The sequence below is a fragment of the Salmo salar genome, chromosome ssa17 (genome assembly GCF_905237065.1).
Source record: "Salmo salar chromosome ssa17, Ssal_v3.1, whole genome shotgun sequence".
In the NCBI taxonomy this organism is placed as follows: domain Eukaryota; kingdom Metazoa; phylum Chordata; class Actinopteri; order Salmoniformes; family Salmonidae; genus Salmo; species Salmo salar.
Window position 1 is genome coordinate 6,185,228 of NC_059458.1, and position 27,907 is coordinate 6,213,134.

General features: G+C 43.7%; 1 protein-coding gene across 1 annotated transcript; it reads right to left on the bottom strand.

Moving 5' to 3' along the window:
* Window positions 1-461: 461 nt before the first annotated feature.
* LOC106575153 (protein phosphatase 1 regulatory subunit 1C) lies at window positions 462-27,907 on the bottom strand. Its single transcript, XM_014151381.1, has 6 exons — window positions 27,796-27,907; window positions 26,959-27,019; window positions 8,888-8,928; window positions 6,542-6,608; window positions 1,568-1,795; window positions 462-1,215 (listed from the first exon to the last, which is right to left on the bottom strand). Exons 1-6 carry the CDS (start codon window positions 27,874-27,876, stop codon window positions 1,160-1,162), a joined length of 534 nt encoding a protein of 177 aa, XP_014006856.1. The 5' UTR covers window positions 27,877-27,907; the 3' UTR covers window positions 462-1,159.

The following is a 27,907-nucleotide window of genomic DNA, read 5'->3' on the forward strand; positions in this document are numbered from 1 at the left end:
GTGTCGGCTATCTCTGGTTAATGCTTGATCTGACTGAATCAAGGCCTAAGACTGTCAGACGCATACTTATAATAACCCTCCTGTTGGGAATCATCTAATTGTTCCATGAGGTCACCCACCACCCTTCTGGAGTACTTATGGTATACACTGCCCTCTTTAGAGAAACCTAAACCCCTGTTCTCTACTTAGTGTAAGAGCTGACGTAGTGCTCTCAAAGAACTGAGCCATTATGGGCCCAATAAGGAGAAGAATGTATCTATCCCTACTGCTCTGAGATCAGAGGTCAGGTTTTTTGCCTTCCCACAGAGTGTCCAAACTGGTGAGGGTCAGAGGTGCGTAAAAGTAAATGTATGTCCTTAACATGTTCACCAAAGTCTCTCTCTCTCTCTCTCTCTCTCTCTCTCTCTCTCTCTCTCTCCCTTTGTTTCTGTTCTAATTGGGATCCATATGACATGTTTTATGCTTGTGTCAGGTGCTAGAAGTTTGGTTTGTGCTTTTACAGCTATGGGAATGCTGACTCATGCGCACCAAAGCCAGACGTAGGTATTTTCATGGTGTTGCTGTGCTAGTCGGGTCCCTATCCGTTTACTGTACTGTGAATCCTTGTGTTATTTCAATGTACCAGAGAATTATGTAGCATTTCATAAAACACATTTTATTTTAACAACTTCCATTCATTTTTGCAAGATAAATCTTAAGAACAGTACATACCAACATATTAATAACAAGAGACCAACTATCGTATAAATTGACTAAAAACTAACAAACAAACCAGAAAGTTTTCTGAACAGAAAGGTAATTTGAATATCTTAGACCTCACTAATTACATAAATGATGTAACATCCAGTTAGATAAGCAATGAAAATAATCCAATCTTACACTTCTGAGACACTTCGTACATCAGGAGAGCTGGAGCTGTATATTTGTTTGAAACAACTTCCAGGGATAACAACCATTGTATAACTGGAAGAGGAATTAGAGGGCCAGGGTTTTGTTCAGTAGGCACAAAACAGAATAAAACTTTTGAAGCTTAAAGAGATGGGGAGGTACTATGTCAACTTGTCGTTTCCATTGCAAAACGTTTTGCTACGTTTTTATGCCCTAATGAACACGACCCAGGAACAAGCGATAGACAGAAAGACAAAACAGAGTGACAACTTTATCGAGAGATAGACGTGGGACTGGAGAGATTGCCCTGCTGACTTGTAGAAGTCTCTAATAATAATACAAATATGATAATGACAATAATAATGGTAATAATGTAAACAAAAGAGGGAGAGAAAGAGAAAAGAGATATATTAGTAACATGTTGGAGAATTCATCCCCTCGAAAATCTGAAGAGGAATATAGAGTACAGCACAAACTTTACATCTTCTATCTTGATCCTTATTATATTTTCATTATGTGTTTATGATATTTTGTATAGAGAAGATTAAAACTGCTGCTTTGTGGATGATGGTGCAGGTGATAAGGAACTTAGTGTCCTTTGTGAAAACATAGAGATTTCAAATAGTTTCCTCGTTTCTAATGTGAGGTGGGACAGCGGCAAACACGGAGCCACACTTACCCCCAGTACAGTTGCTGTCTGCGACTGGGAGGCCCCCATTGGCTGGCAGTCGATGATTGACATACAGCTCATTGCCATTTGGCTCATCAGGCCCGTTATGATTAGCCCGTTGGGCAGTATTGCCATAGTGCTGGGCTGTGATTGGGCTGAGCTGGTCAGTGTTTTCACAGAGGCCCGCTTCCAGATGTTCCGGTTTCTGAAAGTTTTGGTCCATCACCATCTGTAGCTCTGAACTCGACAGGGGAACACAGAAGCATCGCCTATGGTGGGAAGCTGACAGCTGAGCTAATACATTTTAAACATTCATTAATAATAATGTGTTAATGTGGATCTTTGAGGGGTCTTTGAAACTGAACCAAGAAGATAAACTATAGTTTGGTTGAAAATAAGGGGGGATATAATGGTCGTAAATAAAAGCATAATTAAGAGTGTGATGGCAACAGAGAAGTATCAGAGGAATGAGCCATATGAGAAACGTATGCACCTTTATATGAGGAGTAGTTGCAATCTACTGCAGAGATAGCTTGCAAAGTTCTGTCATACTTTCCAGGTCTTTGCTCAAACCGTTCGAACTTCTAATTAAAAAAATGTATCTCTCCAGAATTAAGTCTCTCACTGTTGCCGCCTGTTATAGACCCCAGTCAGCTCCCAGCTGTTCCCTGGACTCCATATGTGAATTGATTGCCCCCCCATCTATCTTCAGAGTTCGTTCTGCTAGGTGACCTAAACTGGAATATGCTTAACACCCTGGCCGTCCAACAATCTAAGATAGATGCCCTCAATCAAGGAATCCACCAGGTACAACCATAAATCCGTAAACACGGGCACCCTCATAGATACTATCCTGACCAACTTGCCCTCCAAACACACCTCTGCTGTTTTCAATCAGGATCTCAGCAATCACTTCCTCATTGCTTGCATCCGTTATGGGTTTGTGGTCAAACGACACCCCTCATCACTGTCAAACGCTCCCTAAAACACTTCTGTGAACAGGCCTTTCTAATCAACCTGGCCCGGGTATCCTGGAAGGATATTGACCTTATTCCGTCAGTAGAGGATGCCTGGTTGTTCTTTAAACGTAATTTCCTCACCATCTTAATTAAATAAGCATGCCCCTTTCAAAAAATGTAGAACTAAAAACAGATATAGCCCTTGGTTCACTCCAGACCTGACTTCCCTCGACCAGCACAAAAACATCTGGTGGCGTACTGCACTAGCATCGAATAGTCCCCGCGATATGCAACTTTTCAAGGAAGTCAGGAACCAATACACACAGTCAGTTAGGAAAGCAAAGGCTGGCTTTTTCAAACAGAAATTTGCATCCTGAAGCTCTAACTCCAAAAAGTTCTGGGACACTGTAAAGTCCATGGAGAATAAGAGCACCTCCTCTCAGCTGCCCACTTCACTGAGGCTAGGAAACACTGTCACTACCGATAAATCCACGATAATCGAGAATTTCAATAAGCATTTCTCTATGGCTGACCATGCTTTCCTCCTGGCTACCCCAACCCCGGCTAACAGCTCCGCACCCCCCGCAGCTACTTGCCCAAGCTACCCAGCTTCTCCTTCACCCAAATCCAGATAGCAGATGTTCTGAAAGAGCTACAAAACCTGGACCTGTACAAATCAGCTGGGCTAGACAATCTGGACCCTCTCTTCCTATAATTATCTGCCGCAATTGTTGAAACCCCTATTACTAGTCTGTTCAAACTCTATTTCTTATCGTCCGAGATTCCTAAAGATTGGAAAGCTGCCGCGGTCATCCCCCTCTTCAAAAGGGGAGACACTCTAGACCCAAACTGTTACAGGCCCATATCCATCCTGCCCTGCCTTTGTAAAGTCTTCGAAAGCCAAGTTAACAAACAGATCACTGACCATTTCGAATCCCCCCGTACAGGGTTCAATTCTTGACTCTTTTCTCTGTATATATCAATGATGTCGCTCTTGCTGCGGGTGCGGGCGGGCGGGTGATTCCTCGATCCACCTCTACAAAGACGTGGACCATTCTGTATACATCTGGCCCTTCTTTGGACACTGTGTTAACAAACCTCTAAATGAGCTTCAATGCCATACAACACTCCTTCCGTGGCCTCCAACTGCTCTTAAATGCTAGTAAAACTAAATGCATGCTCTTCAACCATCGCTGCCCTCACCCACCCGCCCAACTAGCATCACTACTCTGGACAGTTCTGACTTAGAATATGTGGACAACTACAAATACCTAGGTGTCTGGCTAGACTGTAAGCTCTCTTTCCAGACTCATATTAAGCAACTCCAATAGAAAATTAAATCTAGAATCGGCTTCCTATTTCGCAACAAAGCCTCCTTCACTCACGATTCCAATCCTACCGATCCTCGACTTCGGTGATGTCATTTACAAAATAGCCTCCAACATTCTACTCAGAAAACTGGATGCAGTCTATCACAGTGCCATCCGTTTTGTCACCAAAGCCCCATATACCACCCCCCACTGCGACCTGTATGCTCTCGTCGGCTGGCCCTCGCTACATATTAGTCACCAGAGCCACTGGCTCCAGGTCATCTATAAGTCTTTGCTAGGTAAAGCGCCACCTTATTTCAGCTCACTGGTCAGCAGGTATATCTCACTGGTCATCCCCAAAGCCAACACCTCTTTGGCCGCATTTTCTCCCAGTTCTCTGCTGCCAATGACCTGAACTAATTGCAAAAATCGCTGAAGTTGGAGACTTATATCTCCCTCACTAACTTTAAGCATCAGCTATCTGAGCAGCTCACCGATCGCTGCAGCTGTACACAGCCCATCTGTAAATAGCCCATCCAACTACCTACCTCATATTGTTTTTATTTACTTTATTTTGCTCTTTTGCACACCAGTATTTCTACTTGCACATCTATCACTCCAGTGTTAATTTGCTAAATTGTAATTACATTTTAGTCATTTAGCAGACGCTCTTATCCAGAGCGACTTACAGTAGTGAATGCATACATTTCATAAATGTTTTTCTCCGTACTGGTCCCCCGTGGGAATCGAACCCACAACCCTGGGGTTGCAAACACCATGCTCTACCAACTGAGTCACACGGGACCACTTCGCTTCTATGGCCTATTTATTGCCTTACCTCCTTACTCCATTTGCACGCACTGTATATAGCTTTTTCTATTGTTATTGACTGTACTTATGTTTATCTCATGTGTAACTGTGTTGTTGTTTTTTGTCGCACTGCTTTGCTTTATCTTGGCCCAGGTTGCAGTTGTAAATGAGAACTTGTTCTCAACTGGCCTACCTGGTTAAATAAAGGTGAAATAATAAAAATACAACATATTAACCTATTCCACTATTTGGTTCAACTAACCAATCAGACAAGACACCACATTCCCTGACACATTGCTACAATACTCATCATGAACCATTTAAAACTGTGTGCATTGCATTGAACAGAAAACTATTTGTAATTAACTGATGCTCAAACACTTGATATGCCCGCAGTAGCAGAGCAACTGGAAGTCCATTACAGCTCTGTTACAGAGCGGCTCAAGGTAGCTAGCTAAGTGCCTGCACACAACTTAGCCTTGGGCGGGCACCGCCAGTCCATTTGCAGCCATTTACTGCATGCCCACTCTGGCTGGATCAATAACAGAGATAAAGACGCATTTAGCGTTAAGCAGCACAACTATTCCAGGAATGAGCTGCAAAAAGTGAGTCAGCATGGAGATCCTAACGCTCACCCCCTACCTCTTCGAAATAACACCCACATTTCTCTTTGCTTCACAGCTGAGGTAAAGTCTCTGCAGAAGATGGTTCATTTGAGTCCAATGGTATTTCTGTCCAATTTATTTAAATTGTGTTATTTCACACACTGCCTCCACATTTGTGGGACTTACAAGAGACTATGGTCCAATCCATGTAGTTTAGGTTCATCAGTTCTAAAGTATAGAGCATGATTTATTATAAAGATTATTTATTTTATTCTATTACAGTTATGTAAATTGTAAAGGGTTATCAGCATGACCTCCAACATTAAGTAAATTATAGGTATTGCATGTGTGCAATGTGTGTAATATAATAGAAATAGTGATAATATATACAGTACCAGTCAAAAGTTTGGACACACCTACTCATTCAAGTATTTTTCTTTATTTTTACTATTTTCTACATTGTAGAGTAATAGTGAAGACATCACAACTATGAAATAACACATATGGAATCATGTAGTAACCAAAAAAGTGTGAAAAAAAAATCGAAATATTTGTTTATATTTGAGATTCTTCAAAGTAGCCACACTTTGCCTTGATGACAGCTTTGTACACTCTTGGCATTCTCTCAGCCAGCTTCATGAGGTAGTTACCTGGAATGCATTTCAATTAACATGGGCCTTGTTAAAAGTTAATTTGTGGAATTTCTTTCCTTCTTAATGCATTTGAGCCAATCAGTTGTGTTGTGACAAGGTAGGGGTGGTATACAGAGGATAGCCCTATTTGGTAAAGTACCAAGTCCATATTATGGCAAGAACAGCTCAAATAAGCAAAGTGAAACGACAGTCTATCATTACTTAAAGACATGAAGGTCAGTCAATACGGAACATTTCAAGAACTTTGAAAGTTTCTTAAAGCGCAGTCGCAAAAACCATCAAGCGCTATGATGAAACTGGCTCTCATGAGGACCGCCACAGGAAAGGAAGACCCAGAGTTATCTCTGCTGCAGAGGATGAGTTCATTAGCGTTAACTGCACCTTAGATTGCAGCACAAATAAATGCGTCACAGAGTTCAAGTAAAAGACACATCTCAATATCAACTGAACAGAGGAGACTGCGTGAATCAGGCCTTCATGGTCGAATTGCTGCAATTGCCCTCCCCCTCAAAAAAAGGCTAATCATATGAAAATATATTGCATCGTTAGAATTTATACCCTCAAAGTACTGTTCTGGTGTGTATCTAGTAGCAAATATTAGGGTACTCATGAAATGGCTGATGGGAGGTGGGCATTATGGTGGTACCTTTTACAGTTGGCGGAATGAAGGTGCTCTGCTTCCTCTGTGCTGGGGACAAATCTGCACCCTGGAGCTGATGGGAAGAGAGGAGTAAACAAAATAAAAAGATCTAGTTCACTCCAGCTATTTCAAGATGACAAGAATCAAAAGTTACAGGGTGAGACGTGCCTCCATAAAATAACCTCTCAAGAAACCACGTGCCTCCATAAAATAACCTCCCAGAGGACTGCTGAAATGATGTCTAGGAGAAGGAAGTCTATCAGACTCTAGTATTACACAACATAAACAACAACACAATGGTCAACAATGATTGTCCATGAATCAGAAGGTTTCTCATGGCAATATTCCACAGAATGTCACATACGTACACATTGGTAAAAACCTGCAAAAGGGGAGCCCTGGCGCCTGACGATAGCTTCCAATCCCAATCTAACCCATAGGCCTTACCCCTCTGCGTTGCATGTAGATCTAGAAGGATTGGATAGGTGTAAGCAATACGGTAATAGTTAAACTTTGCTGTCACGATAGTCTTGAAATTTTGGCCATGTTGTTTATGTTCACACCTCTCCAATCCTGACGGATTTGTTTATACAAGTACCTAGGGGGTTAGGGGCCAGTTGTTAGAAATCAGTTTGGGATTGGGTGTGAATGTAGTAGATGATGGTATAAGTCAGAATCCTCCCCTACATATAGACAATAGTCCAAGGGGAAGTTTCCCAAGGTACATAAACTCAGCAAAAAAAGAAACGTCAATTTTTCAGGACCCTGCCTTTCAAAGATAATTCGTAAAAATCCATATAACTTCACAGATATTCATTGTAAAGGGTTTAATCACTGTTTTCCATGCTTGTTCAATGAACCATAAACAGTTAATGAACATGCACCTGTGGAATGGTTGATAAGACACTAACAGCTTACAGACGGTAGGCAATTAAGGTCCCAGTTATAAAAACTTAGGACACTAAAGAGGCCTTTCTACTGACTCTGAAAAACACCAAAAGAAAGATGCCCAGGGTCCCTGCTCATCTGCATGAATGTGCCTTAGGCATGCTGCAAGGAGGCATGAGGACTGCAGATGTGGCCAGGGCAATAAACTGCAATGTCTGTACTGTGAGATGCTTAAGACAGTTCTACAGGGAGACAGGATGGACAGCTGATCATCCTCGCAGTGGCAGACCAAGTGTAACAACACCTGCACAGGATCGGTACATCCGAACATCACACCTGCGGGACAGGTACAGGATGGCAACAACAACTGCCCGAGTTACACCAGGAACGCACAATCCCTCCATCAGTGCTCAGACTGTCCGCAATAGGCTGAGAGAGGCTGGACTGAGGGCTTGTAGGCCTGTTGTAAGGCAGGTCCTCACCAGACATCACCGGCAACAACGTCGTCTATGGGCACAAACCCACCGTAACTGGACCAGACAGGACTGGCAAAAAGTGCTCTTCACTGACGAGTCGCGGTTTTCTCTCACCAGGGGTGATTGTCAGATTCGTGTTCATGGTCGAAGGAATGAGTGTTATACCGAGGCCTGTACACTGGAGCGGGATCGATTTGGAGGTGGAGGGTCCGTCACGGTGTGTCACAGCATCATCGGACTGAGCTTGTTGTCATTGCAGGCAATCTCAACGCAGTGCGTTACAAGGAAAACATCCTCCTCCCTCATGTGGTACCTTTCCTGCATGCTCATCCTGACATGACTCTCCAGCATGACAATGCCACCGTCATACTGCTCGTTCTGTGCGTGATTTCCTGCAAGACAGGAATTTCAGTGTTCTACCATGGCCAGCGAAGAGCCCGGATCTCAATCCCATTGAGCACGTCTGGGACCTGTTGGATTGGAGGGTGAGGGCTAGTAGAGCCATTCCCCCCCCCAGAAATGTCCGGGAACTTGCAGGTGCCTTTGTGAAGAGTGGGGTAACATCTCACAGCAAGAACTGGTAAATCTGGTGCAGTCCATGAGGAGGAGATGAACTTCAGTACTTAATGCAGCAGGTGGCCACACCAGATATTGACTCTTACTTTTGATTTTTACCCCCCCTTTGTTCAATGATCCATTATTCCATTTCTGTCAGTCACATGTCTGTGGAACTTGTTCAGTTTATTTCTCAGTTGTTGAATCTTGTTATGTACATACAAATATTTACACATGTTAAGTTTGCTGAAAATAAACGCAGTTGAGAGTAAGAGGACATTTCTTTTTTTGCTGAGTTTATCTAGGATCTGCTTCCCCTCCCCGAATCCTAACCTTAACCATTAGTTGCGAAAATGAAAAACTGATCGAAGATAAGTGTCTAGGGGCAACTTCACCATACACCAAATAGAGTTGTACATATATCTTTCCTTACATCTTCCACACTGCTGCTTGTTGTCCGCTTCTCGTCTGCTTCTAGAAGAAAAAGGGAAACAAGCACACTGATTTGGTAAAGGAGGTGGGCATACAGTTTTCAATTACAAATATGTGAAAAGGGAATCTTACCAATGTAAGTTGTATTCCAGCCCAGAGGTCACAAGTAGATTCCATTTCATTCTAAACATGCATGAAGCATAACTGATTTCTAGAAATGTCTACAGCATTGAGAATAAGATTTTTGCAAATACAGTCCCCTCCAAAATTATTTACACTCTTGATAAAGAAGTATACAATATGACATCATATAATATACACAGTGCATTCGGAAAGTATTCAGATCCCTTGACTTGTTCCACATTTTGTTAAGTTACAGCCTTATTTGAAAATGGATAAAATATATATTTTTTCTCATCTATCTACATACAATACCCCATAATGACAAAGGAAAAACAGGATTTTAGAATGTTTGCAAATGTATTAAAAATAAAAAACAGAAATATCTTATTTATTTAAGTATTCAAAACCCTTTGCTACGAGACTCGAAATTGAGCTCAGGTGCATCCTGTTTCCTTTGATCATCCTTGAGATGTGTCTACAACTTGATTGGAGTCCACCTGTGGTAAATTAAATTGATTGGACAGGATTTGGGAAGGCACACACAGGTCTACATAAGGTCCCAAAGCTGAAAGTATATGTCAGAGCAAAAACCAAGCCATGAGGTCGAAGGAATTGTCTGTAGAGCTCAGAGACAGGATTGTGTCGAGGCACAGATCTGGGGAAGGGTACCAAAAAATGTCTGCAGCATTGAAGGTCCTAAAGACCACAGTTCTTCATTCTGAAATGGAAGAAGTTTAGAACCACCAAGACTCTTTCTAGAGCTGGCCGCCCGGCCAAAATTAACAATAAGGGGAGAAGGGCCTTGGTCAGGGAGGTGACCAAGAACCCAATGGTCACTCTGACAGAGCTCAAGAGTTCCTCTGTAAAAATGGGAGAAACTTTCAGAAGGACAACCATCCCTGCAGCACTCCACCAATCAGGCCTTTATGGTAGAGTGGCCAGACGGAAGCCACTCCTCAGTAAAAGGCACATAAAAGGCACACATACAGGCACCTAAAGGACTCAGACCATGAGAAACAAGATTCTCTGGTCTGATGAAACCAAGATTGAACTCTTCGGCTGGAATGCTGAGTCACGTCTGAAGGAAACCTGGCACCAGCCCTACGGTGAAGCATGGTGGTGGCAGCATCATGCTGAGGTGATGTTTTTCAGCGGCAGTGACTGAGAGAGTAGTCAGGATCGAGGGAGAGATGAAAACCTGCTCCAGAGTGCTCAGGACCTCAAACTGGGGCGAAGGTTCACCTTCCAACAGAACAACAACCCTAAGCACACAGCTAAGACAACGCAGGAGTGGCTTCAGGACAAGTCCCTGGATGTCCTTAAGTGGCCCATCCAGAGCCCAGACTTGAACCCGATCTAACATCTCTGGAGAAACCTGAAAATAGCTGTGCAGCAGCGTGCCCCATTCAACCTGACAGAGCTTGAGAGGATCTGCAGAGATACTCCCCAAACACAGGTGTGCCAAGCTTGTAGCGTCATAACCAAGAAGAATCGAGACTGTTATCGCTGCCAAAGGTCCTTCAACAAAGTACTGAGTAAAGGGACGGAATACTTACGTAAATGGGATATTTTTTTTTTTTTTTTTATACATTTGCAAACATTTCTAAAAACCTGTTTTTGCTTTGTCATTATGGGATATTGTGGGGTATTGTGAGGGGGAAAAACTATTTAATCCAGTTTACAATAAGGCTGTATCGTAACTAAATGTTTAAAAAGTCAAGGGATCTGAATACCTTCCGAATGTGATGTATATACAGTACCAGTCAAACGTTTGGACACACCTACTCATTCAAGGGATTTTCTTGATTTGTACTACATTGTATAATAATAGTGAAGACATCAAAACTATGAAATAACACATATGGAATAATGTAGTAACCAAAAAAGTGTTAAATAAATCAAAATACAGAGGAGATTCTTCAAAGTAGCCACCCTTTGCCTTGATGTCAGCTTTGCACACTCTTGGCATTCTCTCAACCAGCTTCATGAGGAATGCTTTTCCAACAGCCTTGAAGGAGTTCCCACATATGCTGAGCACTGCTTTCCTTTACTTTACGGTATAACCTATCCCAAACCATCTCAATTGGGTTGGGGTTGGGTGATTGTGGAGGCCAGGTCATCTGATGCAGCACTCCATCACTCTCCTCTTGGTCAAATAGCCTTACACAGCCTGGAGGTGTGTTGAGTCATTGTCCTGTTGAAAAACAAATGATAGTCCCACTAAGCGCAAACCAGATGGGATGGCGTATCCCTGCAGAATGCTGTGGTATCCATGCCGGTTAAGTGTGACTTGAATTCCAAATAAATCAACAACAGTGTCACCAGCAAAGCATCCCCACACCATCACACCTCCTGCTCCATGCTTCATGGTGGGAACCACACATGCGGAGATCATCCGTTCACCTACTCTGCGTCTCACAAAGACACGGCGGTTGGAACTAAAAATCTCAAATTTAGCTCATCAGACCAAAGGACACATTTCCACCGGTCTAATGTCCATTGCTTGTGTTTCTTGTCCCAAGCAAGTCTCCTTATTATTGGTGTCCTTTAGTAGTGATTTCTTTGAGGCAATTCAACCAGTTGATGTTGACATGCGTCTATTACTTGAACTCTGTGAAGCAGTTATTTGGGCTGCAATTTCTGAGGCTGGTAACTCTAATGAAATACCCTCTGCAGCAGAGGTAACTCTGGGTCTTCCTTTCCTGTGGCGGTCCTCATGAGAGCCAGTTTCATCATAGCGCTTGATGGTTTTGGCGACTGCACTTGAAGAATCGAAGAATTGAAGAACTTGAAGAATTATCCTCGTTTGCTAAGTCAAACGACACCGCTGGTCCTGCTCACATTGCCCTACCCTGTGCTTTGACCTCTTTCTCCCCTCTCTCTCCAGATGAAATCTCGCGTCTTGTGACGGCCGGCCGCCCAACAACCTGCCCACTTGACCCTATCCCCTCCTCTCTTCTCCAGACCATTTCCGGAGACCTTCTCCCCTTCCTCACCTCGCTCATCAACTCATCCTTGACCGCTGGCTACGTCCCTTCCGTCTTCAAGAGAGCGAGAGTTGCACCCCTTCTGAAAAAACCTACACTCGATCCCTCCGATGTCAACAACTACAGACCAGTATCCCTTCTTTCTTTTCTCTCCAAAACTCTTGAACGTGCCGTCCTTGGCCAGCTCTCCTGCTATCTCTCTCAGAATGACCTTCTTGATCCTAATCAGTCAGGTTTCAAGACTGGGCATTCAACTGAGACTGCTCTTCTCTGTGTCACGGAGGCTCTCCGCACTGCTAAAGCTAACTCTCTCTCCTCTGCTCTCATCCTTCTAGACCTATCTGCTGCCTTTGATACTGTGAACCATCAGATCCTCCTCTCCACCCTCTCCGAGTTGGGCATCTCCGGCGCGGCCCACGCTTGGATTGCGTCCTACCTGACAGGTCGCTCCTACCAGGTGGCGTGGCGAGAATCTGTCTCCGCACCATGCGCTCTCACCACTGGTGTCCCCCAGGGCTCTGTTCTAGGCCCTCTCCTATTCTCGCTATACACCAAGTCACTTGGCTCTGTCATATCCTCACATGGTCTCTCCTATCATTGCTATGCAGACGACACACAATTAATCTTCTCCTTTCCCCCTTCTGATAACCAGGCGGCGAGTCGCATCTCTGCATGTCTGTCAGACATATCAGTGTGGATGACGGATCACCAGCTCAAGCTGAACCTCGGCAAGACGGAGCTGCTCTTCCTCCCGGGGAAGGACTGCCCGTTCCATGATCTCGCCATCACGGTTGACAACTCCCTTGTGTCCTCCTCCCAGAGTGCTAAGAACCTTGGGCGTGATCCTGGACAACACCCTGTCGTTCTCCACTAACATCAAGGCGGTGACCCGATCCTGTAGGTTCATGCTCTACAACATTCGCAGAGTACGACCCTGCCTCACACAGGAAGCGGCGCAGGTCCTAATCCAGGCACTTGTCATCTCCCGTCTGGATTACTGCAACTCGCTGTTGGCTGGGCTCCCTGCCTGTGCCATTAAACCCCTACAACTCATCCAGAACGCCGCAGCCCGTCTGGTGTTCAACCTTCCCAAGTTCTCTCACGTCACCCCGCTCCTCCGCTCTCTCCACTGGCTTCCAGTTGAAGCTCGCATCCGCTACAAGACCATGGTGATTGCCTACGGAGCTGTGAAGGGAACGGCACCTCCATACCTTCAGGCTCTGATCAGGCCCTACACCCAAACAAGGGCACTGCGTTCATCCACCACTGGCCTGCTGGCCCCCCTACCTCTGAGGAAGCACAGTTCCCGCTCAGCCCAGTCAAAACTGTTCGCTGCTCTGGCACCCCAATGGTGGAACAAGCTCCCTCACGACGCCAGGACAGCGGAGTCAATCATCACCTTACGGAGACACCTGAAACCCCACCTCTTTAAGGAATACCTAGGATAGGATAAAGTAATCCTTCTAACCCCCCCCCTTAAAAGATTTAGATGCACTATTGTAAAGTGGTTGTTCCACTGGATATCATAAGGTGAATGCACCATTTTGTAAGTCGCTCTGGATAAGAGCGTCTGCTAAATGACTTAAATGTAAATGTAAATGTAAGAAACTTGAAAAGTTCTTGAAATGTTCCGTATTATAGTAATGATGGACTGTTGTTTCTCTTTGGTTATTTGAGCTGTTCTTTCCATATTATGGACTTGGTCTTTTACCAAATAGGGCTATCTTCTGTAAACCACCCCTAACGTGTCACAACACAACTGATTGGTTCAAACGCATTAAGAAGGAAAGAAATTTCACAAATTAATTTTTACAAGGCACACCTGTTCATTGAAATGCATTCCAGGTGACTACCTCATGAAGCTGGTTGAGAGAATGCCAAGAGTGTGCAAAGCTGTCATCAAGGCAAAGTGTGGCTACTTTGAAGAATCTCAACTATAAATATCTTTTGATTTGTTTAACACTTTTTTTGTGACTACATTATTCCATATGTGTTATTTCATAGTTGTGATGTCTTCACTATTCTACAATGTAGACAATTGTAAAAAATTAAGAAAACTCCTTCAAAGAGTAGGTGTCAAAACATTTGACTGGTACTGTACTGTCTATATAATGTAAAAGTATAAAATAGTACAAATACTGAGCTGTTATTGTATGCAAAAAGAAAATAGGTATTTTATACTAATAAAATTGCTCAGAGAAAAATATTATGTTTAACAAGTAATACAAAAAATCTAAAAAACATAGGTGTCTTAATTATTTTCACCTCTGTTTTCAATACTTTGTGCACCCTCCCCTTACAGCACTTAGCCTTTTTCTACTGTATAATGTTTTATGAGATTGAAGAGCACATTGGGAGGGATCTTAGACTATCCTCCATACAGAATATTTCCAGATCCTTGATATCCTCCGGTCTGTGCTTATGGACTGCCGCTTTAATTCAAATCACTGTTTTTCAATGGGGTTTAAGTCCTGAGACTGAGACGGCCATAGCAAAAATGTTGATTTTGTGGTCAATTTACAATAGCTGTCATAAGCTTCGTCTTCTGATAAGGAGAAATCAGTATCGGACCAATACACAGCGGATTGAGTGCTCATATTTACTTTTAATTTGTAAAGTGAACACGAAAAAACAATAAACAAAGAACGACAGTACGACAGTTTCGCAGGCTAACAGCTAAACAAGAACATAAACCAAAAACCCCGAAACGCATAAATCCAACACCCCTCTACATACACACACACCCCGAACCATATAAAACAAATACCCCTCTACCAAAATACATAGCCCAAACCACATGAAACAAACACCCCCTGCCACGTCCTGACCAAACTATAATAACAAATAACCCCTATTACTGGTCAGGATGTGACAATAGCTAAACTTAAAAAAGTGTAATATTTATGCAGGTTTTATTTTGTTAGATATTAGTAATATGAATCTTTAGGGAGGCCAATCATTTTGATACCTACCTTTTTAAGATAAAAAAAATATATCTTTCTCTGCAAAATAATAATTTTGTTTTAGTTGCATACAATTAATATAGCTCAGTTGTTGTATTATCTAATTTACACAGCATTTTTTTCTCACCTTTATCAAGGGTGCCAATAATGTTGGAAATTATTGTATGTACTGTACATATTTTAATAGATGTTGTATGTTTTGAAAAGAAAACGAGAGAGAGAGAGAAGAGACACAACAGTCTGCATCACCCGGCCTCACCTTACTACAATCTGAAGTCAAATATCTACAGTTTGCTGATGATCTGGTACTTCTGTCCCCAACCAAGCAGGGTCTACAGCAGCACCTACGTAGATCTTCTGCACAGATTCTGTCAGACCTGGGCCCTTACAGTAAATCTCACTAAGACAAAAATAATGGTGTTCCACAAATACAAATTCCATCTAAAAGCTGTTGCCCTAGAGCACACAAAAACTACACGTACCTCGGCCTAAACATCAGCACCACAGGTAACTTCCACAAAGCTGTGAACGATCTGAGAGACAAGGCAAGGAGGACCTTCTACGCCATCAAAAGGAACATCAAATTCGACATCCCAAATAGGATTTGGCAAAAAATATTTGAATAAGTTATAGAAGCCATTGCCTATTAACTCACAAAATGGGACAAATACCATATTGAGACTCTGCATGCAGACTTCAGCAAAATCATTTAAAGTGTACGATGCAAAACACCAAATAATGCATGCAGAGCAGAATTAGGCCGATGCCAGCTAATTATCCAAATCCAGAAAAGATACATTAAATTCTACAACCACCTAAAAGGAAGTGATTCCCAAACCTTCCATAACAAAGCCATCACCTACAGAGAGATTAACCTAGAGAAGTGTTCCTTAAACAATCTGGTCCTGGGGCTCTGTTCACAAACAGAGCCCAAGTACAGCAAAAGCACAATTAAACCCAACAAAATCATGAGAAAACAAAAAGATAATTACTATTACAAAGAACTGACCAGAAAACAGAGCTAACTGGAATGCTATTTGGCCCTAAACAGAGAGTACCCCGTGGCAGAATACCTGACCAATGTGACTGACCCAAAATTAAGGGAACAAGCATTGCTATTGAGAGAGGCTGCCGTTGGTAGACCTGGCTCTCAAGAGAAAACTGGCTATGTGCACACTGCCCACAAAATGAGGTGGAAACTAAGCTGCACTTCCTAACCTCCTGCCAAATGTATGACCATATTAGAGACACATATGTTCCAAAGATTACACAGACCCACAAATAATTCCAAAACAAAACCAATTTTGGTAATATCCCATGTCTATTGGGTTAAATACCAGAGTGTGCCATCAAAGCAGCAAGATTTGTGACTTGTTGTTACAATTCATAATTGATTCAGAGGAATCATGCAAAAAAAATGTTTACTCTCACTCTCTTATTCCCTGACCACACTCCTCAACAAAAGCACTATTGTTAAAGCTCCAAACATGTTGTAATCATGACCAGAGGGAGAGTAACAGGAACTGGAAATGCCTGCACTGCTCTATTAGGGTTGCTTGTAAAGGTTTTCCCCAAATTCCCCCTGGTGTTAACGAGTGCTTTGATTATTCACAATATCAGAGTAAAGTGCCCATTGATGATTTTATACAAGAGCCGAGACTTGGAGAATCAACTAGGAAACAGCACACTAACTTTTGTTACACCCTCAAAAACTGCACACCACCTCAATCATAAACGTTGTTTCCACGTCATTTCAACTAAATTATGTTGAACCAACTTGGAATAGATGTTGAATTGACGTCTGTTTGCAGTGGGCTGTAATCCATGGCTTCTGGTTGGAGTATGTACGTACAGTCACTGTAGGGACGACGTTGTCAATGCACATTTTAATGAAGCCGGTGACTCTACAGCTTCACCAAAATGAAATGGAATAAATTCATGCAAGATTGAAATGGCTATGAAATCATATAAACAAATTCATGTTTGTTTGCTAGTTGATCTAATGATTTAATGTGCGGAACAATGATCTTTACCATCTCGATAGGAAACACATGACGATTAAGAACCCGCTCTGGTATTTCTGGAATTAACAGTGACACGTCATCTGGCAGGAGAGAATCAGCAACCTGACAAAGAGCTACTCTATTAGACAACAGCTTTGGATAAGACAGGGGTCCTAACCAGAGGTTGGAACCAGTTCAGGGAACAGAACTGAAAAACAAAAAAGAAACTAAGTAACAGAAACAGAACCGGGAAAAAGTGTGGCAGAAATTCCTTCAGGAACATGTGAACTTTCATGTGCCTTAATAACTTGCATGCCATCTGTAAATACGAGTTTTTTTTAATTACGAGCCTAGTTGGTTTAGCCACGGGAAAAGACAGGAACCTTCCCGCTAGCCATGATTGGCTGAGATAATGAAACCTGATACATTTTTCACAGTAAGGTTGTATTCGGCGCATGTGACAAATAAACATTTGATTTGATTTAATGGATCAATGCTGAGAGATGAGTTCGGATTGGTCTGCCATGTAGCACGCTTCTGTCTATAACATGAGCTGGTCAGTATGTGTAGGTAATCCTTTCTAACGTGTCTTTTTTAGAAAGAAATCACTTATTAGAACTGCAAAAGTGTTGTTCTCCACTTTCTGGAGGACTGAGTTTTGAAATCAGTGGAATAGTCTTATACAGACATCGTACACACTCTCACTAAATCACATCCAATATCATACACATGAACCTACTCAGATTTACTAAACACATAATATCTTGTCTCAGTTTGCTAACATCTGTGGAATTGGCTCACATGCAAACAGGCAAGGGAATAAAACAAATATTGCTAGAACCTATTTCTTGAATTAAAAATATCAGACATTTGAAAGCTCTAGTTTTGGCCGTCATAATACCTCTGATGGAAGTGTAACAGTGATAACACCAAGTAAAACTGAAATGATAACTTAAAACACAAAATATAAATATCCATTAACAAACTTCTTATAGCTTATTAGACACACTTTCACTTCCTGAACACATACTACAGTCGGCAGTCGGGCCAGTCTGGCATCGCCGGGGGGCAGTCGGGCCAGTCTGGCAACTCGGGACAGTCTGGGCAGTCTGGCAACTCGGGACAGTCTGGGCAGTCTGGCAACTCGGGACAGTCTGGGCAGTCTGGCAACTCGGGACAGTCTGGGCAGTCTGGCAACTCGGGACAGTCTGGGCAGTCTGGCAACTCGGGACAGTCTGGGCAGTCTGGCAACTCGGGACAGTCTGGGCAGTCTGGCAACTCGGGACAGTCAGGGCAGTCTGGCCACTCCGGCAGTTCAGGGCAGTCTGGCCACTCCGGCAGTTCAGGGCAGTCTGGCCACTCCGGCAGTTCAGGGCAGTCTGGCCACTCCGGCAGTTCAGGGCAGTCTGGCCACTCCGGCAGTTCAGGTCAGTCTGGCCACTCCGGCAGTTCAGCGCAGTCTGGCCACTCCGGCAGTTCAGCGCAGTCTGGCCACTCCGGCAGTTCAGCGCAGTCTGGCCACTCCGGCAGTTCAGCGCAGTCTGACCACTCCGGCAGTTCAGCGCAGTCTGACCACTCCGGCAGTTCAGCGCAGTCTGACCACTCCGGCAGTTCAGCGCAGTCTGACCTCTCTGGCGACTGTTGACTGGCGGGCAGCTCTGACGACTGTTGACTGGCGGGCAGCTCTGACGACTGTTGACTGGCGGGCAGCTCTGATGACGACTGTTGACTGGCGGGCAGCTCTGATGACGACTGTTGACTGGCGGGCAGCTCTGATGACGACTGTTGACTGGCGGGCAGCTCTGATGACGACTGTTGACTGGCGGGCAGCTCTGATGACGACTGTTGACTGGCGGGCAGCTCTGATGACGACTGTTGACTGGCGGGCAGCTCTGGTGACTGTTGACTGGCGGGCAGCTCTTGTGACTGTTGACTGGCGGGCAGCTCTGGTGACTGTTGACTGGCGTGGCTGGGTTGACGCACTTGTAGCCTGGTGCGTGGTGCTGGTACTGGGCTTACCAGATTATGAACACGCACCTCCAGGCTAGTGCGGGGAGCGGGAACAGGACGAGTCGGACTGGGTTGACGCACTTCCGGGTCCGCACGAGAGACAGGAGCTGGAAACCCAGGGCTATGGAGGCGCACAGTCGGTCTAGATCTTACCTCCTGCACAACCCGCCTTGGCTGGATGGAACTAGTAGCCCTGTACGAGCGGGGTGCTCGTACAGGGCAGACTGGGCTGTGCAGGGGCCTGATGGTAGCCGTGCGTAGAGCGGGAGTTGGGTAGCCTGGTCCTCGGAGGCGTACCGGCGACCAGATGCGCTGCGCAGGCATCCTCCTACCAGGCTGGATGCCCGCTCTAGCACGGCACCTGCGAGGGGCTGGAATAACGCACACCGGACTGTGCGTGCGTATGGGTGAGATAGTGCGCTCCTCAGCGAATCATAGCGCTTTCCACCCCATACGCTCCTCCATATAACCACGGGTAGCTGGCTTCCGGCTCTTCCTATGCCTAGCCAAACTACCCGTGTGCCCCCCCCCCAAAAAATTATTGGGGGTGCCTCTCGTGCTTCACCCTCAGCGCGTACTTGGCCTCGTACCTCCGCCTCTCTGCCTTGGCTGCCTCAATTTCCCACTGCGGGCGGCGATAATCCCCAGCCTGGTGCCAAGGTCCGGCCCCGTCCAGAACTTCCTCCCAGGTCCACTTCTCCCACCAGTCCAACTCGAAGTCCCTCTGCTCCTTCTTCTGCTGCTTGGTCCATAGTTGGTGGGTGATTCTGTCAGGGATTTCTTCGTCTTCTGACGATATAACGAAATCGTCATCGGAAAAGGTAGACCAATACGCAGCAGGTGTGCAGTTGTTCATTTTGAACATTTAATTAAATCAACACGAATACAAAAACAACAAACAAGAAAATGAACGATAAACTGACAGTCTGCAAAGCATAGGCTCAACACAGAACAATCACCCACCAATATGGGACTCTCAATATGGGACTCTCAATCAAAGGCAGATAGACAACACCTGCCTTCAACTGAGAGTCCCAACCCCAATTGATCAAACATAGACATACACTCACTAGACTCCACATAGAAATACCTAAACATAAACCAAAACCTGGAATTACTAAATCAAACACCCTTTTTACAAAACACACCACCCTGAACCACATAAAACAAATACCCTCTGCCACGTCCTGACCAACCTACAATACTAATTAACCTTTATACTGGCCAGGACGTGACATCACTCTACAACCTATCATCACCGTGCCCTTAAGGAAATCACAAATATTATGGACACATTAGAAATAGTGGATATTTAGAAACTAAAAAACCCTGACCTAGTGAGATATCCATGGAGGAGTCTTAATCTAGCTAGTCGTCTTGACTACTTTCTTGTCTCTTTTCCTCTTGCATCAAAGGTTAAAAAAGTTTTAATAGGAGACAGAATGCAATCGGATCATCATCTAATTGGCATTCACATAACTCTTATAGATTTTCCACGTGGAGGGGATATTGGAAATTTAATCAAAGTTTACTGGAGGACAACTTATTTTTAACAAAGACAAAATTATTTATAACAGAATTTTTCCAGTATAATATAGGTTCAGCAAATCCCCTTATTGTTAGGGATACCTTTAAATGTGTCACAACGTCCACGGAAGGTGGCGCCTCTCCCCGGTCGGGCGGTGCTCGGCGGTCGTCGTCGCCTGCCTACTAGCTGCAACTGATTTATGTTTCTGTGTCTGTTGGTTTTGTCTGATTAGGTCTGCACCTGTTTTGTGTTAGTCAATTAGTGGAGGTATTTAGTTTGTCTGTTTCGTTTGGGGATTTGTGCAGGATTGTTCTTTGTCATGTTGTTTGATAGTCAGGAATTTTTGTATGTTTTCCCAGTGAAGCTGCTTGTTTAGGCATTAGCGTTGCCGGTCTACGCCCCGTCCTTGTGGATCTTTGGAGCTGTCCTCCTTCCTAGTTGTTTTGCAACCTGCCTTGTTGCGGCATTTTTTCTGTTTTGATTATTAAACGTACGTTTAAACGGATCTCAGTCTCCTGCGCCTGACTTCACCCCTCCTGCTATAAGTATACCGTGACAAAATGTGTCAAGGCTTTGGGTAACTGGTGAAAAGGAGTCAGGCGCAGGAGAGTTGAGATGCGTGGACAAGGTATTTAATACACGAAAAAACACCAGTATAGAAACAATACAACGGTGCGTGAAATATGCCGGTACCACGAATAAACGGGCGTAAATACAAAACCCGGCAACAAAATACCAGCCGTCAGATACAGCCATCAACATAGAACAAACATGCACACAAACATGGGGGAAACCAGAGGGTTAAATAATGAACATGGAATGGGGGAATTGAAACCAGGTGTGTAAAAACCAAAGACAAAACAAATGGAAAATGAAAATGGGATCGGTGATGACTAGAAGGCCGGTGACGTCGACCGCCGAACGCCGCTCGAACAAGGAGAGGGACCGACTCCGGCGGAAGTCGTGACAAAATGTACCTTCAGGGGTCATTCAATTCAATATTCATCAATAATAAAAAAGCAGTTTCTGGCTAAAGAGACAAGACTAACAAGGGAAATCCATGAACTTGTTAGTAATGTCTCTAGATAGCAATAAAAACTAAAAAACTTGAGGAACTTATTCAAGAATGATCTAACATAATATATTACAAAAATAAAGCTAACTGAATGGAATATTTTTTTAAAAATTCACAAAATTATTCCTATATCTCCAATACAGGGACGCTAACAAAAAGAATTTGCAGACACTCGTTAATGAAGACGGAGTCATCTATGATTCTCCGAATGATATTTTAAGAGGAAGCTAATTATTTTAGCAGTTGTTCTCTTTTCCATCTCATCCTCTCCCACTGAATGAAGATTACGGTAAGGAATTCTTTCCAAATAATATAAAAAATGGAAAATTAACAAATGTACAGAAAGATCAGTGCGAAGGCCAAATTACAGAGGAATAACTTTTTCAGGCTATTAAATCCTTTCAATCTGGAAAAACCCCAGGGCTTGATGGCATACCGGTAGAGCTATATCAAGCCTTTTTTGATATACTAAAAGCTCCATTGTTACACGGCTGCGTGCCCGCGCCATCGTGCGCCATCGTGCATACATGTATTTTGTCCCCCCACACCAAACACGATCATGACACGCAGGTTAAAATATCAAAACCAACTCTGAACCAATTACATTAATTTGGGGACAGGTCGAAAAGCATTAAACATTTATGGCAATTTATCTAGCTAGCTTGCACTTGCTAGCTAATTTGTCCAATTTAGCTAGCTTGCTGTTGCTAGCTAATTTGTCCTGGGATATAAACATTGAGTTGTTATTTTACCTAAAATGCACAAGGTCCTCTACTCTGACAATTAATCCACACCTAAAACGGTCAACCGAATCGTTTCTAGTCATCTCTCTTCCTTCAAGGCATGTTCTTCTCTTGTCTTTAAATTGCGATTGGAAATTTCATAAATTTGGTGCATTACCGCCACTGACCTCATTCTTCTTTCAGTCACCCACGTGGGTATAACCAACGAGGAGATGGCGCGTTTGTACCTGCTTCTATAAGCCAATGAGGAGATGGGAGAGGCAGGACTTGTAGCGCAATCTGCATCAGAAATAGAAATGACTTCTATTTTAGCCCTTGGCAACGCAGACACTCGTTGGCGAGCACGAACAGTGTGGGTGGAATAATTGAATAACATAGATTTCAAAATGTATTTTGCAACACCCGTTCACGCGATGCGAGCAGTGTAGTCAGCCTGTTAGATTGTTATAACTACTCCTATAGAAATGGTAGTCTGTCAGGTACTCAGCAGGAATTTCTGATTTCTCTATTATTAAAACAAGATACAGATGGCAAATATAAAGACCCAGTCTATCTAAAAAAATGGAGGCCTATTACACTTCAATGTTGTGATGCAAAAATACAAAGCAAAATGCATAGCACTCAGAATTCAAAGGGTTTTACCAGGTATTGTTCATCCTGATCAGACAGGTTTTTTACATGGATGATACATTGGAGATAATATACGACAGCTACTAGAAATAATAGAACATCATGAAACATCTAAGAAGCCAGGCCTTAAAATCAGATCCAATAACAAAGGTGTCCATGTATGCCGATGACTCAAGTTTTATATTACGTCCGCAAGCTAGATCCCAGCAATGTCTCATTGAAGATCTAGATAACGTTTCTGTACTCTCTGGACTAAAACCTAATTATGATAAGTGTACAGTATTATGGTGAAGTAGACATAATTGGTTTTCATATCACAAAATATATAAATATGCTCTCCACAATGAATTTAAATAGAATACTTGTAAAAATAGACAAGATCCTGCATCCATGGAGAAGTAAATACCTGTCTATTTATGGAAAAATTGCCCTGATTAACTCCTTAGTGATAACTCAGTTTACTCACTTACTTATGGCGCTGCCTACTCCTGATGACTTGTTTTTCAAATCATATGAGCAAAACATATTTTGCTTCATCTGGGACGCTAAACCAGACAAAATAAAATGTGCCTATCTATATAATGAATATGAATTGGGTGGGTTGAGATGATAAAATATAAAAGCAGTAAACCTCTTTCTAAAAGCTTCACTTATTCAAAAGTTTATTTGAACCCTAAATGGTTCTCAAGAAGATTACTGAGAAAAGCTCATCATTGTTTAAGAAATAGCTTTTTTGCCTTTGTGCAGATCGCCATGTCTCATTTTCGATTCATTGAAAATGATACTTTTTTCAAAGTATCTCTCTTTTTCAAACAAGCATTGCAGAGCTGGCTACAATTTCAATTTCATCCCCTTGAAAGGATAAAACAAATATTACAACAAATATTATGGCTGATCTCAAATGTGCTTTTTGATAAAATATATGTATTTATGGGAAAGATGTTTAAAAAGGGTATTTTGTTCTTAAATTATATTGTAAATTGGAATGGTAGAGTTATGTTCTTCATGGAGTTATCAGAGTTGTACGGGAAGGTCTGCTCAATCCAAGAGTACAACCAATTGAATACAGCATTACCCCAAAAATGGAGGAGGCAGGTGGCAGCGGGAGGAGGTAGGGAACTGGTCTGTCTGCCAAATATAATGGATCAAACCTGGCAGAGGAATACAAATAGCATAAATAGGAAAGTATACCAGTTTCATTTGAGGACCAGGATGTTGACAACTATGCCATACAGATTGCAAAATAGTTGGGAAGAGATTTTTGATGTACTGATTCCATGGGGTGCAGGGTGATCCGGAAGAAGACGGTGGGACTCCTGCAGCATTGAAGGGTCCAATACATCCTCGACCGGAACCCAGCACCTCTCCTCTGGACCGTACCCCTCCCACTCCACGAGATACTGAAGGCCCCTTGCCCGGCGCCTCGAATCCAGTATGGAGTGAACGCAGTACGCCGGGGCCCCACCGATGTCCAGATGGGGCGGAGGAACCTCCCGCACCTCAGACTCCTGGAGCGGACCAGCCACCACCGGCCAGAGGAGAGAAACATGGAACGAGGGGTTAATACGGTGATCGGGTGGAAGTTGTAACCTATAACAAACCTCGTTCACTCTCCTCAGGACTTTAAATGGCCCCACAAATCACGGACCCAGCTTCCGGCAGGACAGGCGAAGGGGTAGGTTTCGGGTCGGTCCTCACTGCGATGGAGATCTGCATTCTCCTTTTGGCGCATCATGGCCTGCTGAAGGTGAACACGGACAGCTTCCCATGTCTCCTCCTCGTGCCTGAACCAGTCGTCCACCACAGGAACCTCGGTCTGACTCTGATGCCAAGGCGCCAGAACCGGCTGGTACCCCAGTATGCACTGGAAGGGAGGGAGGTTAGTGGAGGAGTGGCGAAGCGAGTTCTGTGCCATCTCAGCCCAGGGCACGAACGCCGCCCACTCCCCCGGCCGGTCCTGGCAATAGGACCGCAGGAACCTACCCACATCCTGGTTCATTCTCTCCACCTGCCCATTACTCTTGGGGTGAAACCCTGAAGTAAGGCTGATCGAGACCCCCAGACATTCCTTGAGCGCCTTCCAGACCCTAGACGTGAACTGGGGACCTCGATCAGACACTATATCCTCAGGCACCCCGTAGTGCCGGAAGACGTGCGTAAACAAGGCCTCTGCAGTTTGTAGAGGCCTTGTTTACGAACATCAGCTGTTCTGGATAACTGTGTGATCACGCTCTCCGAAGCCGATGTGATTAAGACCTTTAAATAGGTCAACATTCACAAGGCCGCAGGGCCAGACGGATTGCCAGGATGTGTACTCCGAGCATGCGCTGATTCAAGGTTCAGATTCAAGGTTCAACAGTTTAACCATTCCAAAGCACCTTTACAACTGCACAGCCTGTGCATTGGCACGTCCTAATGTTGCTCCAGGAGAAATTTGATAAAAGTGACCATTCAGATGGCTACTAGGATTAATGGCCTCCCTAAATGGTGAGAGGAGGATAATGCCACTGGCAAACTATACAGAGATTATAGACAAGTGTGGGACAAAACTAAACAATGACCAACACTGGAAGGAAACTTACAGACCACCTACAGACCACCAGAGGGGAAAAGAAACTTTAGACGACCTTTACTCCACACACAGAGACTCGTACAAAGCTCTCCCTCGCCCTCCATTTGGCAAATCTGACCACAATTCTATCCTCCTGATTTCTGATTTCATGCAAAAATGAAAGCAGGGAAGCACCAGTGACTCGGTCGATAAAAAAAGTGGTCAATATGCTCTGGGATACAGACGCCTTTGTATTTGGGCCAGTGCTGAAAGGTTCTTACATTGTTATGACAAAAATTCAGCTGGAATTCCTGTACAAACTATCAGCTGACTCCTTTTATTTGACGTTCATTTATCCATCTTTGTCTCATTAAGATAAAAATTAATTTTTCAAAATAGTCCTGATCAAGATAGCAGAAGAGTTTTCCTTAGATAATTGGCTCTCAATAGCACATGAGTGAGCATGAGTGAATGTCCTGACTTCTATAAACTCAGTTTGTTATGCTGATAATGTTAAGGCAGATAAAGTATATAGTCTCTAATTCTTATTTACAATGACGGCCTAGCCCGGCCAAACCCAGACGGCCCTGGGCTAATTGTGCGCCGTCCAATGGGACCCAATCACAGCTGGATGTGATGCAACCTGGATTCAAACCACTGCGCCACTCAGGAGCCTCCAGACATGCTGTAAAAGCTGGTAAAAATGATATGGTGGTGTATGCCACTCCATTGTAACCTTAGTTGCAGTACACACAAGGAGAGATACGCACACACACGCACACACACACACACACACACACACACACACACACACACACACACACACACACACACACACACACACACACACACACACACACACACACACACACACACACACACACACACACACACACACACACACACAGTATTGTACAGCTAACCTTGTGGGGACACACAATTCAGTCACATTCAAAATCCTATTTTTCCTAACCTCTAAACCTAAACCTTAACCCTAACCCATACTCTTACCCTAACCTTAACCCTAACCCAAAAATATAATCTTAAACCAAACCCTAAAACAAACCCTAGCTCCTAACCCTAACCCTTAACATAATTCTAACCCTAACACTAATTATAACCTTAACCCTAAACCTCCTAGAAACATCATTTGACCTTGTGGGGACCAACAAAATGTCCACAGTTAGTCAAAGTTTTGTTTTTGTACTATTCTTGTGGATTAGATGAATAAGAAGAATATTTAAACACAGACAGACAGACAGACAGACAGACAGACAGACAGACAGACAGACAGACAGACAGACAGACAGACAGACAGACAGACAGACAGACAGACAGACAGACAGACAGACAGACAGACAGACAGACAGACAGACTCACACACTCACACACTCACACACCACACACACTCACACACTCATACATACACTGTGATGGGATAGAGTTTCCCCTGTCTTACCTGCCCCAGATGGCTCTTGGTAGATGACCAGCGTTGCAGGGGTGGGTCTTCTCCTACGAATCTGAGATGGGGGAGGATGGGGTGAGGGATAGCCTATGATATAGCTCTGGGGTGAAGTTTCCCCTAGGTAAAGATTTACGATCAGCTTCCCCTTTCCCAATCTCAACAATAACCATTAGTGGGGAAAATCAAAAAACTGACCCACGATCAGAGCCTAGGGGTAACCACCCTACAGTACAATGCACAGCAGCATCTAATCCTCAACTGCATCTAATCCTCTTATTCTGTGTGTTCCAGCCATTACTAGCCAAAAGAGTTGCATCAGGCTGATATTGGTTGTAGTAATGGATTTAGGGGCATAAAGGTTTTGCTTCAACCATTAAAGTAACATGATATTGTTCATCCAATGCTGACAGTGTAAATGCAATCAACTTCAAGCATGATGTTTGTGAATCATCTTTAGAATAATTGTTAGATAGTTTAATGCACAAATATTGAAATCAGCTATAAAGATGACCACGAATAAAACCAAAAGCTATTTCATAAAGACCAGGGCAATTATGTATCAAGTGATTCAGAGCAGGAGTGCTGATCTAGGATCAGCTCCCTCTGTCCATGTAATATTATTTTTTGTGATGTAAATGGTTAAACTGATCCTAAATCACCACTGTTACGCTGAGACACTTGATACGTCCCCAGCTTGTCAGTTAGCAACAAACCCAACTAGCCATCTACTCTCTAGTGAAGTCCAAATGATCAAATATCCATGTCACCCATGCACATTATCCGCCACCCACCCACCCCCCACAAGCCAATAGTGCAGTGGGATGAACTCACATGTTCAGCTGCCTGAGGGTCCAACTGGCTCTGAAAGGGAGGCACAGCAAACTGGATCTTCTTAGGACTGTTGGGCTCCATACTGCTAACACACCAGACAGACAGAGAGAGC

What these genes read in the sequence shown, in the direction of transcription:
- LOC106575153 (XM_014151381.1), bottom strand. Translation starts at nt 27,876, where the DNA reads ATGGAGCCCAACAGTCCTAAGAAGATCCAGTTTGCTGTGCCTCCCTTT. An exon ending in ACCCTCAGGCAGCTGAACAT is followed by an intron (nt 27,020 to 27,795) that starts GTGAGTTCATCC and finishes CCCCCATCTCAG; the next exon opens with ATTCGTAGGAGAAGACCCAC. An exon ending in CAAGCAGCAGTGTGGAAGAT is followed by an intron (nt 6,609 to 8,887) that starts GTAAGGAAAGAT and finishes TCTTCCCATCAG; the next exon opens with CTCCAGGGTGCAGATTTGTC.